The following is a 15,936-nucleotide window of genomic DNA, read 5'->3' as shown; positions in this document are numbered from 1 at the left end:
TCTTGTGAGCATACTACAACTGTTCTGTGCAGCACAACATTTTCTGTAAGAACACTGTCAGTTTCTATTGACTTAACATTTAGTCTATCTAGGTTCACAGTAGGAACAAATGCAAAGCCAACAGAGAATGTCACTTTGTCTCACATATATGAACAAAACAATGCTTTCAAAATCAGAACTGTACCCCCTCAGTCCTCACTACTCTATACCCCCCCTCAGTCCTCACTATTCTATACCCCACCTCAGTCCTCACTATTCTATACACCCCCCAGTCCTCACTACTCTATACCCCCCCTCAGTCCTCAATACTCTATACCCCCCCCCCCCCCTCAGTCCTCACTACTCTATACCCCCCCTCAGTCCTCACTACTCTATACCCCCCTGTCCTCACTACTCTATACCCCCCCCCCTAAGTCCTCATTACTCTATACCCCCCCAGCCTTCACTACTCTATACCATCCCCCCCTAAGTCCTCATTACTCTATACCACCCCCCCTCAGCCCTCACTACTCTATACCACCCCCCCTCAGTCCTCACTACTCTATACCACTCCCTCCTCAGTCCTCACTACTCTATACCCCCCCTCAGTCCTCATTACTCTATACCCCCCCAGTCCTCACTACTCTATACCCCCTCAGTCCTCACTACTCTATACCACCCCCCCAGCCCTCACTACTCTATACCACCCCCCCCCCCTCAGTCCTCATTACTCTATACCACCCCCCCCTAAGTCCTCATTACTCTATACCACCCCCCCTCAGCCCTCACTACTCTATACCACCCCCCCTCAGTCCTCACTACTCTATACCCCCCCCTCAGTCCTCATTACTCTATACCCCCCCCAGTCCTCACTACTCTATACCCCCCTCAGTCCTCACTACTCTATACCCCCCTCAGTCCTCACTACTCTATACCACCCCCCCCCCCCCCTCAGTCCTCATGTAGATATCTGTATTTCTTTTAGTTGTGCCATAGATTTTAAGGAACATAATAAAATGGGTTTGTGATCTTGTGAGCATACTACAACTGTTCTGTGCAGCACAACATTTTCTGTAAGAACACTGTCAGTTTCTATTGACTTAACATTTAGTCTATCTAGGTTCACAGTAGGAACAAATGCAAAGCCAACAGAGAATGTCACTTTGTCTCACATACAGTGGGGAGAACAAGTATTTGATACACTGCCGATTTTGCAGGTTTTCCTACTTACAAAGCATGTAGAGGTCTGTAATTTTTATCATAGGTACACTTCAACTGTGAGAGATGGAATCTAAAACAAAAATCCAGAAAATCACACTGTATGATTTTTAAGTAATTAATTAGCATTTTATTGCATGACATAAGTATTTGATACATCAGAAAAGTAGAACTTAATATTTGGTACAGAAACCTTTGTTTGCAATTACAGAGATCATACGTTTCCTGTAGGTCTTGACCAGGTTTGCACACACTGCAGCAGGGATTTTGGCCCACTCCTCCATACAGACCTTCTCCAGATCCTTCAGGTTTCGGGGCTGTCGCTGGGCAATACGGACTTTCAGCTCCCTCCAAAGATGTTCTATTGGGTTCAGGTCTGGAGACTGGCTAGGGCACTCCAGGACCTTGAGATGCTTCTTACGGAGCCACTCCTAAGTTGCCCTGGCTGTGTGTTTCGGGTCGATGTCATGCTGGAAGACCCAGCCACGACCCATCTTCAATGCTCTTACTGAGGGAAGGAGGTTGTTGGCCAAGATCTCGCGATACATGGCCCCATCCATCCTCCCCTCAATACGGTGCAGTCGTCCTGTCCCCTTTGCAGAAAAGCATCCCCAAAGAATGATGTTTCCACCTCCATGCTTCACGGTTGGGATGGTGTTCTTGGGGTTGTACTCATCCTTCTTTTTCCTCCAAACACGGCGAGTGGAGTTTGGACCAAAAAGCTCTATTTTTGTCTCATCAGACCACATGACCTTCTCCCATTCCTCCTCTGGATCATCCAGATGGTCATTGGCAAACTTCAGACGGGCCTGGACATGCGCTGGCTTGAGCAGGGGGACCTTGCGTGCGCTGCAGGATTTTAGTCCATGGCGGCATGGTGTGTTACTAATGGTTTTCTTTGAGACTGTGGTCCCAGCTCTCTTCAGGTCATTGACCAGGTCCTGCCGTGTAGTTCTGGGCTGATCCTTCACCTTCCTCATGATCATTGATGCCCCATGAGGTGAGATCTTGCATGGAGCCCCAGACCGATGGTGATTGACCGTCATCTTGAACTTCTTCTATTTTCTAATAATTGTGCCAACAGTTGTTGCCTTCTCACCAAGCTGCTTGCCTATTGTCCTGTAGCCCATCCCAGCCTTGTGCAGGTCTACAATTTTATCCCTGATGTCCTTACACAGCTCTCTGGTCTTGGCCATTGTGGAGAGGTTGGAGTCTGTTTGATTGAGTGTGTGGACAGGTGTCTTTTATACAGGTAACGAGTTCAAACAGGTGCAGTTAATACAGGTAATGAGTGGAGAACAGGCGGGCTTCTTAAAGAAAAACTAACATGTCTGTGAGAGCCGGAATTCTTACTGGTTGGTAGGTGATCAAATACTTATGTCATGCAATATAATGCAAATTAATTACTTAAAAATCATACAATGGGATTTTCTGGATTTTGGTTTTAGATTCCGTCTCTCACAGTTGAAGTGTACCTATGATAAAAATTACAGACCTCTACATGCTTTGTAAGTAGGAAAACCTGCAAAATCGGCAGTGTATCAAATACTTGTTCTCCCCACTGTATATGAACAAAACAATGCTTTCAAAATCAGAACTGTACCCCCTCAGTCCTCACTACTCTATACCCCCCCTCAGTCCTCACTATTCTATACCCCACCTCAGTCCTCACTATTCTATACCCCCCCAGTCCTCACTACTCTATACCCCCCCCCTCAGTCCTCAATACTCTATACCCCCCCCCCCCTCAGTCCTCACTACTCTATACCCCCCCTCAGTCCTCACTACTCTATACCCCCTGTCCTCACTACTCTATACCACCCCCCCTAAGTCCTCATTACTCTATACCCCCCCCCCCCAGCCTTCACTACTCTATACCATCCCCCCCTAAGTCCTCATTACTCTATACCACCCCCCCTCAGCCCTCACTACTCTATACCACCCCCCCTCAGTCCTCACTACTCTATACCACTCCCCCCTCAGTCCTCACTACTCTATACCACTCCCCCCTCAGTCCTCACTACTCTATACCCACCCTCAGTCCTCATTACTCTATACCACCCCCCCAGCCCTCACTACTCTATACCCCCCCCCCCTCAGTCCTCATTACTCTATACCACCCCCCTAAGTCCTCATTACTCTATACCACCCCCCCTCAGCCCTCACTACTCTATACCACCCCCCCTCAGCCCTCACTACTCTATACCACCCCACCCTCAGTCCTCACTACTCTATACCACCCCCCCCAGTCCTCACTACTCTATACCCCCCTCAGTCCTCACTACTCTATACCCCCCTCAGCCCTCACTACTCTATACCACCCCCCCTCAGTCCTCACTACTCTATACCACTCCCCCCTCAGTCCTCACTACTCTATACCACTCCCCCCTCAGTCCTCACTACTCTATACCCACCCTCAGTCCTCATTACTCTATACCACCCCCCCAGCCCTCACTACTCTATACCCCCCCCCTCAGTCCTCATTACTCTATACCACCCCCCTAAGTCCTCATTACTCTATACCACCCCCCCTCAGCCCTCACTACTCTATACCACCCCCCCTCAGCCCTCACTACTCTATACCACCCCACCCTCAGTCCTCACTACTCTATACCACCCCCCCCAGTCCTCACTACTCTATACCCCCCTCAGTCCTCACTACTCTATACCCCCCTCAGTCCTCACTACTCTATACCACCCCCCCCCCCCCCCCCCAGTCTTCATTACTCCATACCATCCCCCCAGTCCTCATTACTCTATACCAGGCTGCGTGGGTAATGAAGAGTAGAGAGGACAGGGTGGATCGAGAGGTGGTTCTGAGAGGTGAATTGTGAGAGGAGGCACTGACTTGGCAGCGGTCTCCAGCAGTACATTCCTGTCCCACAGGACTGTTGTTCTCTCTCCCTCTCTCTCCCCTGGCCCAGAGCATGAAAGGGGTGATGGAAACTGAACTGCGGGTCGAGACTCTCCACTCTCCCCTGGCCCAGAGCATGAAAGGGATGATGGGAACTGAACGGGGGGTCAAGCCTCTCCTCTGGTTCGCAACCTTGGGACCTGATACATTCTGAGGGGGCTTTGTTTTCTCCACTGGCTCTGGCCTGGGTGCCAGTCTGTTCCTGCTCTACTGCCAAACAACAGACAGGCATCCAGGCTAACAATGCTCCCCTATAGGTGCTCCAAGGCTCCTATTGGGTTTGGTCTCATGATTAATCCCACCACAGGCGACCCAATTAGACTAAAGTAAGGGTTGGACTTAAACAATTATTTTGGGATAACTACCAAGTATTCTATTTTTCATGGTATATACCATCTTCAATATTTAGCTCCCTCTCGGTTAGGTCCTTATCGTAAAAGAGAATCTGTTCTCAATGACTTCAGGCAAAATAAAGAAGTAAATATTAGTACAGAATTACTGAGTTAGGTCTAGGTCCGTCCTCATTAGTAATATTCAAAACCTGCCCCTTCTGTTAAGTCATACTTCACATTTAAAGGCAGGACCAACGACCCTCAGTAATGATAGGGGAGAGTTTGAGTTATTAGTAAAACATGTGCAATTTACTGAGGTGAAATCAGATCAGTGATTTTTACTTATGCAATAAAACAAGCAGGGCGAGTGAGCTTGTCCGAACTTTAACCCTAAACCTAACCCTTAAGCCTAAAACAGCATTTTAACAAATTTAGGACATGAAAAAAGTCCTGACTTTTCTCAATTGTTCTTGTTTTCCTATCTTGTCAGGACATTCTGATGATTTGTCAGGACATTGTGGTCCTGAAAGGTAGGAAAACATGTTTTGTCCTTCTATCCTTTGTCCTTCTATCCAATCCTAACCCCTAACCTTAACCCTAAACCTAATGCCTAACCCTAATTCTAACCCCTAAGCTTAAAATAGCCGTTGTTCTCATGGGGACGTGGGAAATGTCCCCACGAGGGACAATTTTCCTTGTTTTACTATCCTTGTGGGGACCATTGGGGATTTTATATCCCCACAAGGGTAGAAGAACCAAACCACACACACACACACACACACACTTGCTTACACACACAACATATTCCTAGAAACGGCCAGGCCGCTGAGAGACAGAGCCCTCAGGACACAACAAAGGCCACACTAATTGCTGATTAATTTGGAAACTCCAGCAGTTCTCTGATTTATATAAAATTGACATTCAAAAAGTCTATCAATGCCCTTTGTATTTGAATAGATGGGCTAAGTTATGGCTTCAAGCTGTGCACGGTGGCTCTGAACAGCTCTGACGCTGAACAACAGGTTGTGTGTGAGTGGCTTGGATGCCTGCTCGTTACTCAGTGGCATGTAAACACCAATCAGGAGGTGTGTTGTGCTTATTTGGTTAACTTTGCTGAGCTAGTCTAGTCTAGTCTATTCTAGTCTATTCTATGGAATGGGCCATCCCAAGTTGCAGTGTTTTGACATTTTAGTTGTCATATTGCATTCATTCAACCCATTCCTCCACAAGTGAAGACAGTTTTTGGAAAGAGACTTGAACACATTTTAGAGTGTGTGTTTTGTGGGATGTGGTGATGTTGCTTTGGTTTGTTCTTGTTGAGGAAATGCAGTGAATAGCAGTTGGACCACAAGAACAACCTGAAATACAAAGAGAATCCAGAGATTTCTTTAAATATGTAATTTATGTGCATCATTAACGGAGTTAAAATAAAACTAAGCCTTGAATCATATAATAGCTGCCAAAGGCGTAGGACAATTCTAAATTTCAAGCAGCCTTTACAGAGCTTTTTCACCGTAACTTTTTAATTTAAGTAAACAGTAATCGCTGAATTATTTGCAGACAGAGATTGCCAAACAAAGGATTAGCGTAGAATGGATGGATGCTAGATTGATAATACCTCCAGTATCTTTTTAGTACCAAAACAATAGATTAGTGTTCTTCTACAGCTTAACAACGATTTTAACAAAACAATTTATTCTGCTGTAACTGATCTTTTACACTCTCACTGTGTATATGATGTCATCGGTAATGCATGTGTTTCTATAAATATACAAATCAACTAGTTAAAGTTTTTGAAACATGATCCATTCATTTTGAGCTGTTTGTGTAGACTTTGAATCAGGGTAGATCATGTGTCTAGTTCACTGAACATCAGTCCTTGTTCTTCTTCAGTCATAGTTCAGTTATAAGCCATGTCCTTCTCTGTGCTGTACACTCCACTGTGGAACTATGGGACACTCCACTGTGGAATTCTGGAACACTCCAATCTAGAACTCTGGAACAGTTCAGTCCTTGTGGTCCGTCAGTGGTAAACAGAACCTCTATGCTACCAGGCCAAGTCTGGCGATCTTTGCTGAGAGGAATGAGTGGAGGATGAAGACGATAGGCTTTGGGCACGAGTGGAGGTCCAGCTGCTGAACATAGAACAGAGAGAATGTTAGATGTTACATTACAGTTCCATGAGTTCTAATGGTGAGTTCTATTCTATTACAGTTGTAGTGTTCTGAGAGCAGAACATGTCTGAACAGAGTCCTTTTCATAAACAGCAGAGGGACATGCAGGACAGTGTTTCAGTATGCCCATGTATGACTCAGTTCCTGTTTAACGTATAGGGGATTCTGTGGAAACTTTTCCATCTTTCCTTGTTTGTGTTCAGTTGCCTGAATAGAGCTGTAGAGCAACGCCAATGAAATATGAGTCAACTGGGTTTTTTATTCTTAAGGAAATACGGTCTCATGTACTGTCATCAACAAACAGAGACGGTTGTTAAGAGTGGTCCTGTCCCTAGTAGAAACAATGGTCCTTTCATGTCCTTGGTTCTTGTAAAAAAAAAAAAAAAAAAACTTACAATTTCACCCTCTTTTCCACTGAAATCCAGGAAGAGCACCCTGACCCCGTCATCAGAGGACATCTTGAGGCGTTCGAAGGGGTAGCAGAGCAGAGGTTTGGCTTGGTTCTGGTTTCCCTGGTCCACCTGGTCCTCCCCCTGCTGCTCAGCCAGGACAGAGAAGCCCTGCTCGTAGTGGATCACCAGCCTGCACTCCTGGCCCTTGTACATACAGCCTGTAACAGGACAAACAGCATGGGTAACTCCTGGCCCTTGTACATACAGCCTGTAACAGGACAAACAGCATGGGTAACTCCTGGCCCTTGTACATACAGCCTGTAACAGGACAAACAGCATGGGTAACTCCTGGCCCTTGTACATACAGCCTGTAACAGGACAAACAGCATGGGTAACTCCTGGCCCTTGTACATACAGCCTGTAACAGGACAAACAGCATGGGTAACTCCTGGCCCTTGTACATACAGCCTGTAACAGGACAAACAGCATGGGTAACTCCTGGCCCTTGTACATACAGCTTGTAACAGGACAACATACTGCTCGTGAATAAAGTTCCACTAACCTTTCTGTATTTTTGAAACTGTATACATGTACGAAATGAAAGGGGGAGATAGAGAAGTGGTAGGAATAGTAGGAGGACGCAGGAATCGGACCCCGGTCTCCGGACTTGCAATATACAGTATGTACTTGTGCTGGGAGTGCTACTACTAGACCACAATAAGCTCTGTACAGCTACGTCATTCCTGAACCTTGTACATCCAGCCTGTAACGGGACAACAGCTGGGTGAAAACAAGGCCCTGTCCTGGCTGTATATTAGGACTTACAGCATCTACTGCTGCTTGGTGGTAGTGGGCGGAACACTTTTGTTCTGGAGCAGATGTCGGGCATTTGTTAAATCCAGATAAGTGATTTGGCTTGTCATCGCACTTAGACAAAAAACAGACAACGGCTGTATTTCACATTTGTTGTTTTTCTAATCAATCCCTATTAAATTAATCTCCAGCTCATGAGAAAAAAACAATAATTTATGACTCTGCCTTGCCTATAGATGTTTTTTAATATATAATGTTGTACTCTTTGAAAGTATAACGACACAGGATGAGGCCCAGATGCAGACACAGGAGGTAGATGGTTCGAGTCTCTGATATTTAATAATAGACAAGAGGCAGGTTGAGGACAGGCACAAGTTCGTAAACTAGGTCAGAGTCAGATAGGTACAGGACGGCTGGCAGGCTCAGGGTCAGGGCAGGCAGAAATGGTCGGAACCGGGAGGACTAGAAAACAGGGGCTGGAAAAACAGGAGCACGGAAAAACCGCTGGTAGGCTTGACGAGACAAGACGAACTGGCAACAGACAAACAGAAAACACTGGTATAAATACACAAGGGATAATGGGGAACAAATGGGAGACACCTGGTGGGGGGATGGAGACAAGCACAAGACAGGTGAAACAGATCAGGGTGTGACAAAAAGTCTGATTCCTAGTCTGTCCCATATACAATACACTGATCTGTGTGTCAGATATGTTGATTCCCATGCTGTCAGTCCCAGCCCTCGGAATTGCTCCATGCTCATCAGACATGATCTCCTGTACTGAGAGCAGGACGTACCATCTCTGTTGTGTCAGTGTCAACGAGCTACTTCTGCAACTACTTTACATTTGTTCCAGTAAAGCTCTGCAAATCACTCTAAGGCTTGTGTGGCTCTCTGTCAAGAGGTAACAGCCTTTTGTAAAGACTCAAGCCAAGATAGAACACTTTACTGATAAGCACACACTGTTGCTTGGAAAGACAGTTTCACAACAGACTTATCTTCTTTAGGGGGTAGTCCAAAAGGTATTTAGGGGGTAGTCCAAAAGGTATTGTTACGATAAAGGCATTGTCCGTATCATATCGTCCTCATACTGCTGTCACAACAACATTCTCTTAATACTGACCTAGAATTACCTGTGGGAAGAAGTTGTATGGAAAGGTCAGAGGTCAAACTAACATGTACCCAACTCTCTCAGGTGTTGTGTTTTTGTTCCACAATAAGGAAATACTACTCCCTACCTGAAATGCTTGACCTGTGTGACCCCTACCACTTTCCCACCAAAAGACACACACACAAAGATACGCACAGATACACACACACGCACACACAGATGCTTTCAGTCAGACACAAAGACCCTCCATTCAGCCCTGATGGTGAGTGGCAAAACACAGAAACCTCCCCAAGCAAAGCAAGGCGGATCCAGTTTGGTTACTATAACTACCAGAATCCTTAAAAGGTCATTTACGGATGGAGGAACTTTTGAGTGCTTTCTAACCCTCTAGGGTCTAGGAGTAGTTTATCCCCAAGCTCTAACTATGTAGGGTCTAGGAGTAGTTTATCCCCAAGCTCTAACCCTGTAGGGTCTAGGAGTAGTTTATCCCCAAGCTCTAACCCTGTAGGGTCTAGGAGTAGTTTATTCCCAAGCTCTAACCCTGTAGGGTCTAGGAGTAGTTTATCCCTAAGCTCTAACCCTGTAGGGTCTAGGAGTAGTTTATCCCCAAGCTCTAACCATGTAGGGTCTAGGATTAGTTTATTCTCAAGCTCTAACCCTGTAGGGTCTAGGAGTAGTTTATTCCCAAACTCTAACCCTGTAAGGTCTAGGAGTAGTTTATCCCCAAGCTCTAACCCTGTAGGGTCTAGGAGTAGTTTATCCCCAAGCTCTAACCCTGTAGGGTCTAGGAGTAGTTTATCCCCAAGCTCTAACCCTGTAGGGTCTAGGAGTAGTTTATCCCCAAGCTCTAACCCTGTAGGGTCTAGGAGTAGTTTATCCCTAAGCTCTAACCCTGTAGGGTCTATGAGTAGTTTATCCCCAAACTCTAACCCTGTAGGGTCTAGGAGTAGTTTATTCCCAAGCTCTAACCCTGTAGGGTCTAGGAGTAGTTTATCCCCAAGCTCTAACCCTGTAGGGTCTGGGAGTAGTTTATCCCAAGCTCTAACCCTGTAGGGTCTAGGAGTAGTTTATCCCCAAGCTCTAACCCTGTAGGGTCTAGGAGTAGTTTATCCCCAAGCTCTAACCCTGTAGGGTCTAGGAGTAGTTTATCCCTAAGCTCTAACCCTGTAGGGTCTATGAGTAGTTTATCCCCAAACTCTAACCCTGTAGGGTCTAGGAGTAGTTTATTCCCAAGCTCTAACCCTGTAGGGTCTATGAGTAGTTTATCCCCAAGCTCTAACCCTGTAGGGTCTGGGAGTAGTTTATCCCAAGCTCTAATCCTGTAGGGTCTAGGAGTAGTTCATCCCCAAGCTCTAACCCTGTAGGGTCTAGGAGTAGTTTATCCCCAAGCTCTAACCCTGTAGGGTCTGGGAGTAGTTTATCCCAAGCTCTAATCCTGTAGGGTCTAGGAGTAGTTCATCCCCAAGCTCTAACCCTGTAGGGTCTAGGAGTAGTTCATCCCCAAGCTCTAACCCTGTAGGGTCTAGGAGTAGTTTATCCCCAAGCTCTAACCCTGTAGGGTCTAGGAGTAGTTTATCCCCAAGCCCATGTCTATGTTAGCTTTCTTTCCCACTCATGACATACAGTATGATATTCAGTATAGGGGGCAAGCCTTGATAGAGACCCCTGCTCCCGCTTGTGTGCTTTAGGTGCTTAAGTTACAATATTAAGCAAACACAACTGTGATGACGTTATAAACCCCTATAGTCAACAGTATATTAAGCAAACACAACTGTGATGACGTTATAAACCCCTATAGTCAACAGTCTATCAACAATACCTCTGTATTACAGACCACTGATCACAACAGGAACATCCCAGTGGATAAATACATCACCTTTACAATAAATAATAGAGGCTAGATAATAAATCATACATAATAAATCAATAATACATTATAAATAATAAACTGCCCCTGGCCAAATCTATCTTATTCTGACCATCGCTTTATTTTGATCCAGTTGAATAACGGTCAAGTTGCCCTCTGACGCTAAAGCCAAATCCCTCAAGATGCGACCTAAATGGCACCCTATATAGTGCACTGCGTTAGGGAATAGGGTTCCATTTGGGACGCAACCTCCGTAATAATCATCAAAGGTAATGGAAACCTAGCTCCTCAGCCAAAAGAGGCCTTTTTCCTTTAAAAACCCAAAATATGGCGCTAGGCCCAGACCCGGACGTAGAGTTAAGCTGCTCTTAGGACAAATATTGTAATTCTAATATTAACAACCTTTTTACTGTAAATAAAAGATGAAAAAGATTTAGCCAAATGTCACAGTCTACAAAGAGAAAAGAAACAGTCAACCACACATCCAGAGGACCGTAGAGGTGTATAGAGGACCATAGCGTGCCACTTTCACAGATTCACAGACACTGTCCAGAGGTAGTGTATTAGATTCCTATTCTATACCCTGTCCAGACATATTGTATTAGTTTCCTATTCTATACACTGTCCAGACATATTGTATTAGTTTCCTATTCTATACACTGTCCAGACATATTGTATTAGTTTCCTATTCTATACCCTGTCCAGACATATTGTATTAGTTTCCTATTCTATACCCTGTCCAGACATATTGTATTAGTTTCTTATTCTATACCCTGTCCAGACATATTGTATTAGTTTCCTATTATATACCCTGTCCAGAGGTAGTGTATTAGTTTCCTAGTCTATACCCTGTCCAGACATAGTGTATAAGTTTCCTATTCTATACACTGTCCAGACATATTGTATTAGTTTCCTATTCTATACCCTGTCCAGACATATTGTATTAGTTTCCTATTCTATACCCTGTCCAGACATATTATATTAGTTTCCTATTCTATACCCTGTCCAGACATAGTGTATAAGTTTCCTATTCTATACACTGTCCAGACATATTGTATTAGTTTCCTATTCTATACCCTGTCCAGACATATTGTATTAGTTTCCTATTCTATACCCTGTCCAGACATAGTGTATAAGTTTCCTATTCTATACACTGTCCAGACATATTGTATTAGTTTCCTATTCTATACCCTGTCCAGACATATTGTATTAGTTTCCTATTCTATACCCTGTCCAGACATATTGTATTAGTTTCCTATTCTATACCCTGTCCAGACATTGTATTAGTTTCCTATTCTATACACTGTCCAGACATATTGTATTAGTTTCCTATTCTATACACTGTCCAGACATATTGTATTAGTTTCCTATTCTATACCCTGTCCAGACATATTGTATTAGTTTCCTATTCTATACCCTGTCCAGACATATTGTATTAGTTTCTTATTCTATACCCTGTCCAGACATATTGTATTAGTTTCCTATTCTATACCCTGTCCAGACATATTGTATTAGTTTCCTATTCTATACCCTGTCCAGACATATTGTATTAGTTTCCTATTCTATACCCTGTCCAGACATATTGTATTAGTTTCTTATTCTATACCCTGTCCAGACATATTGTATTAGTTTCCTATTCTATACCCTGTCCAGACATATTGTATTAGTTTCCAAATCTATAACCTGTCCAGACATATTGTATTAGTTTCCTATTCTATACACTGTCCAGACATATTGTATTAGTTTCCTATTCTATACACTGTCCAGACATATGGTATTAGTTTCCTATTCTATACCCTGTCCAGACATATTGTATTAGTTTCCTATTCTATACCCTGTCCAGACATAGTGTATTAGTTTCCTATTCTATACCCTGTCCAGACATAGTGTATCAGTTTCCTATTCTATAACCTGTCCAGACATATTGTATTAGTTTCCTATTCTATATCCTGTCCAGACATATTGTATTAGTTTCCTATTCTATATCCTGTCCAGACATATTGTATTAGTTTCCTATTCTATACACTGTCCAGACATATTGTATTAGTTTCCTATTCTATACACTGTCCAGACATATGGTATTAGTTTCCTATTCTATACCCTGTCCAGACGTATTGTATTAGTTTCCTATTCTATACCCTGTCCAGACATAATGTATTAGTTTCCTATTCTATACCCTGTCCAGACATAGTGTATCAGTTTCCTATTCTATAACCTGTCCAGACATATTGTATTAGTTTCCTATTCTATATCCTGTCCAGACATATTGTATTAGTTTCCTATTCTATATCCTGTCCAGACATATTGTATTAGTTTCCTATTCTATACCCTGTCCAGACATATTGTATTAGTTTCCTATTCTATAACCTGTCCAGACATATTGTATTAGTTTCCTATTCTATACCCTGTCCAGACATATTGTATTAGTTTCCTATTCTATAACCTGTCCAGACATATTGTATTAGTTTATTAGTTATTAGGCCTAGCAAAGATCATAAAGCTTATATCTGACAGCTGATGCAATATCACAACAAGTGAAGTGATATATGATCCATTCAGAGAGAGAGAGAGAGAGAGACCCATATTTGTGTTTATTTATTTTCCCTTTTGTACTTTAACTATTTGCACCTCGTTACAACACTGTATATATAAATAATATGACATTTGAAATGTCTCTATTCCTTTGGAACTTTTGTGAGTGTAATGTTTACTGTTAATTTTTTATTGTTTATTTCACTTTTGTTTATTATCTATTACACTTGTTTTGGCAATGTTAACATATGTTTCCCATGCCAATAAAGCCCTTTGAATTTAATTGAGAGAGCGAGCGAGCGAGCGAGCGAGCGAGAGAGAGAGACGGCTCTAGGGGTGACTGACTAGAGGAGTTCCCAGGATGCCCGGCATACCAGCTAGTGCCCACCACTACACTAGGCCACACACACAGGATCTCACAGTGGCATTCCGTTCCTTTCTAAAAATACTCACTCCTTTCTCAGTGTCTTCTATGTGACTGTCCAACACTAACACCCCCTTACCAAATACTACAGCTATGAAAATTGTACTGTAACATAGATGGCTTTGTCAACCACACTAACATGATAAGTAACCTTGCCAGAGAATTGAAGATTTGAGTTACTCCCCAAGCTAATGCCTACCTAGGCTCACTGGTGGTGACTTGGTTGATCAAGGCTTTAGCTCAGCGGGCTCACACAGTCTTCTAGCAGGGTCGGTGTAGTGGTACTCACTGGTGGTGACTTCTTTGATCATCTGGGCAGAGGAGTGACAGCCCGTAACGATGTGCCTGGTCCACAGTGAAAGGTCCTTACAGGTCTCAGCTCTGAACAGGTGGGCCTCAATGCCCAGTCTGGTGCCTGTACGTGTGGCGAAGGACAGCTCCACGCCCGGCTGGGGAGAGCCTCGGTCGGGACCAGAGTGCACCAGCCTACAAACAGACACAGATTCTGTTATATTCTAAGTGCCTGCTGTTGAGAGAGACTAGCTAGTCAGTGCTGTAACCATATAACCCTCTTCACATCAAGGACATAAAGGTGTAATAATTGATAACATGACAAATAGTAACTGCAATGCAACTTTCAGTGAAAGACAGAGTTATTGGCTGTGTTCAGTAATGGAAACATGTTGTGGATGTGTCCTCCAGTGCCACCTCATCTTTCAGGTGTGCTGCACCATTAGGCTAGCAAAGGGTAGGTATGTTTTGATTATTGGTTGGCCAATAGAGGGTAGGTGTGTTTTGATTATTGCTTGGCCAATAGAGGGTAGGTGTGTTTTGATTATTGCTTGGCCAATAGAGGGTAGGTGTGTTTTGATTATTGCTTGGCCAATAGAGGGTAGGTGTGTTTTGATTATTGCTTGGCCAATAGAGGGTAGGTGTGTTTTGATTATTGCTTGGCCAATAGAGGGTAGGTGTGTTTTGATTATTGCTTGGCCAATAGAGGGTAGGTGTGTTTTGATTATTGCTTGGCCAATAGAGGGTAGGTGTGTTGTGATTATTGCTTGGCCAATAGAGGGTAGGTGTGTTTGTAGTAGTGGAGGACTACCATGTGGCCATGGTTGGGTTGTTCAGGGTGGATGCTACTAACCATGTGGCTAAGATAATGTGTTTTGCTATTTGACTAGCAGGAAGACTGTCTTTTGCTTACTGTGTGGATAGCAGCAGCTATTTTTCTTGAGACTAGTAGAGAGAGGGTGTGTGTAGCTTACCATGTGACTAGTAGAGAGAGGGTATGTGTAGCTTACCATGTGACTAGTAGAGAGAGGGTGTGTGTAGCTTACCATGTGACTAGTAGAGAGAGGGTGTGTGTAGCTTACCATGTGACTAATAGAGAGAGGGTGTGTGTAGCTTACCATGTGACTAGTAGAGAGAGGGTATGTGTAGCTTACCATGTGACTAGTAGAGAGATGGTGTGTGTAGCTTACCATGTGACTAGTAGAGAGAGGGTGTGTGTAGCTTACCATGTGACTAGTAGAGAGAGGGTGTGTGTAGCTTACCATGTGACTAGTAGAGAGAGGGTGTGTGTAGCTTACCATGTGACTAATAGAGAGAGGGTGTGTGTAGCTTACCATGTGACTAATAGAGAGAGGGTGTGTGTAGCTTACCATGTGACTAATAGAGAGAGGGTGTGTGTAGCTTACCATGTGACTAATAGAGAGAGGGTGTGTGTAGCTTACCATGTGACTAGTAGAGCGAGGGTGTGTGTAGCTTACCATGTGACTAGTAGAGAGAGGGTGTGTGTAGCTTACCATGTGACTAATAGAGAGAGGGTGTGTGTAGCTTACCATGTGACTAGTAGAGAGAGGGTGTGTGTAGCTTACCATGTGACTAGTAGAGAGAGGGTGTGTGTAGCGTACCGTGTAGCTAACAGTGGGTATGTGTGTGCAGGGCTGTGCCAGGATGCCTTCATCCGTGGAAGACTGTCATAGAGGAGCAGGTCTTTCTCTGTCACCATCACCAGCACTGGCTTCCACTGCTGCTTCTCATTCTCTGTCTGGTAGAAAACATCACACCGTGTTAGAATATTCTCTGTCTGGGAGAAAACATCACACCGTGTTAGAATATTCTCTGTCTGGGAGAAAACACACCACACACACCATGTTAGAATATTCTCTGTCTGGGAG

The 15,936-nt window shown here is 44.0% G+C and overlaps 1 protein-coding gene across 2 annotated transcripts in view; it reads right to left on the bottom strand.

The window, feature by feature from the left end:
• Positions 1 to 5,826: 5,826 nt before the first annotated feature.
• Positions 5,827 to 15,936, bottom strand: part of LOC311125257 (beta-1-syntrophin-like) — a 28,859-nt gene continuing 18,749 nt past the window's right edge. Inside the window, exons 4-7 of one of the 2 annotated variants that reach the window (XM_084199308.1) lie at positions 15,670 to 15,806; positions 14,046 to 14,242; positions 7,013 to 7,227; positions 5,827 to 6,575 (exon numbers count right to left, since the gene is read on the bottom strand). In XM_084199308.1, coding sequence (XP_084055434.1) covers positions 6,486 to 6,575; positions 7,013 to 7,227; positions 14,046 to 14,242; positions 15,670 to 15,806 — 639 coding nt within the window. In that variant the 3' untranslated portion in view covers positions 5,827 to 6,485. Of the gene's footprint in view, positions 6,579 to 7,012; positions 7,228 to 14,045; positions 14,243 to 15,669; positions 15,807 to 15,936 lie in introns of both variants that reach the window. The other variant, XM_084199307.1, reaches the window with a different exon arrangement.

The sequence above is a fragment of the Coregonus lavaretus genome (genome assembly GCF_964263955.1).
Source record: "Coregonus lavaretus genome assembly, contig: HAP1_SCAFFOLD_886, whole genome shotgun sequence".
In the NCBI taxonomy this organism is placed as follows: Eukaryota; Metazoa; Chordata; class Actinopteri; order Salmoniformes; family Salmonidae; genus Coregonus; species Coregonus lavaretus.
The sequence above is the reverse complement of the archived record's forward strand: the minus strand, read 5'-3'. Positions and strand labels throughout refer to the sequence as shown.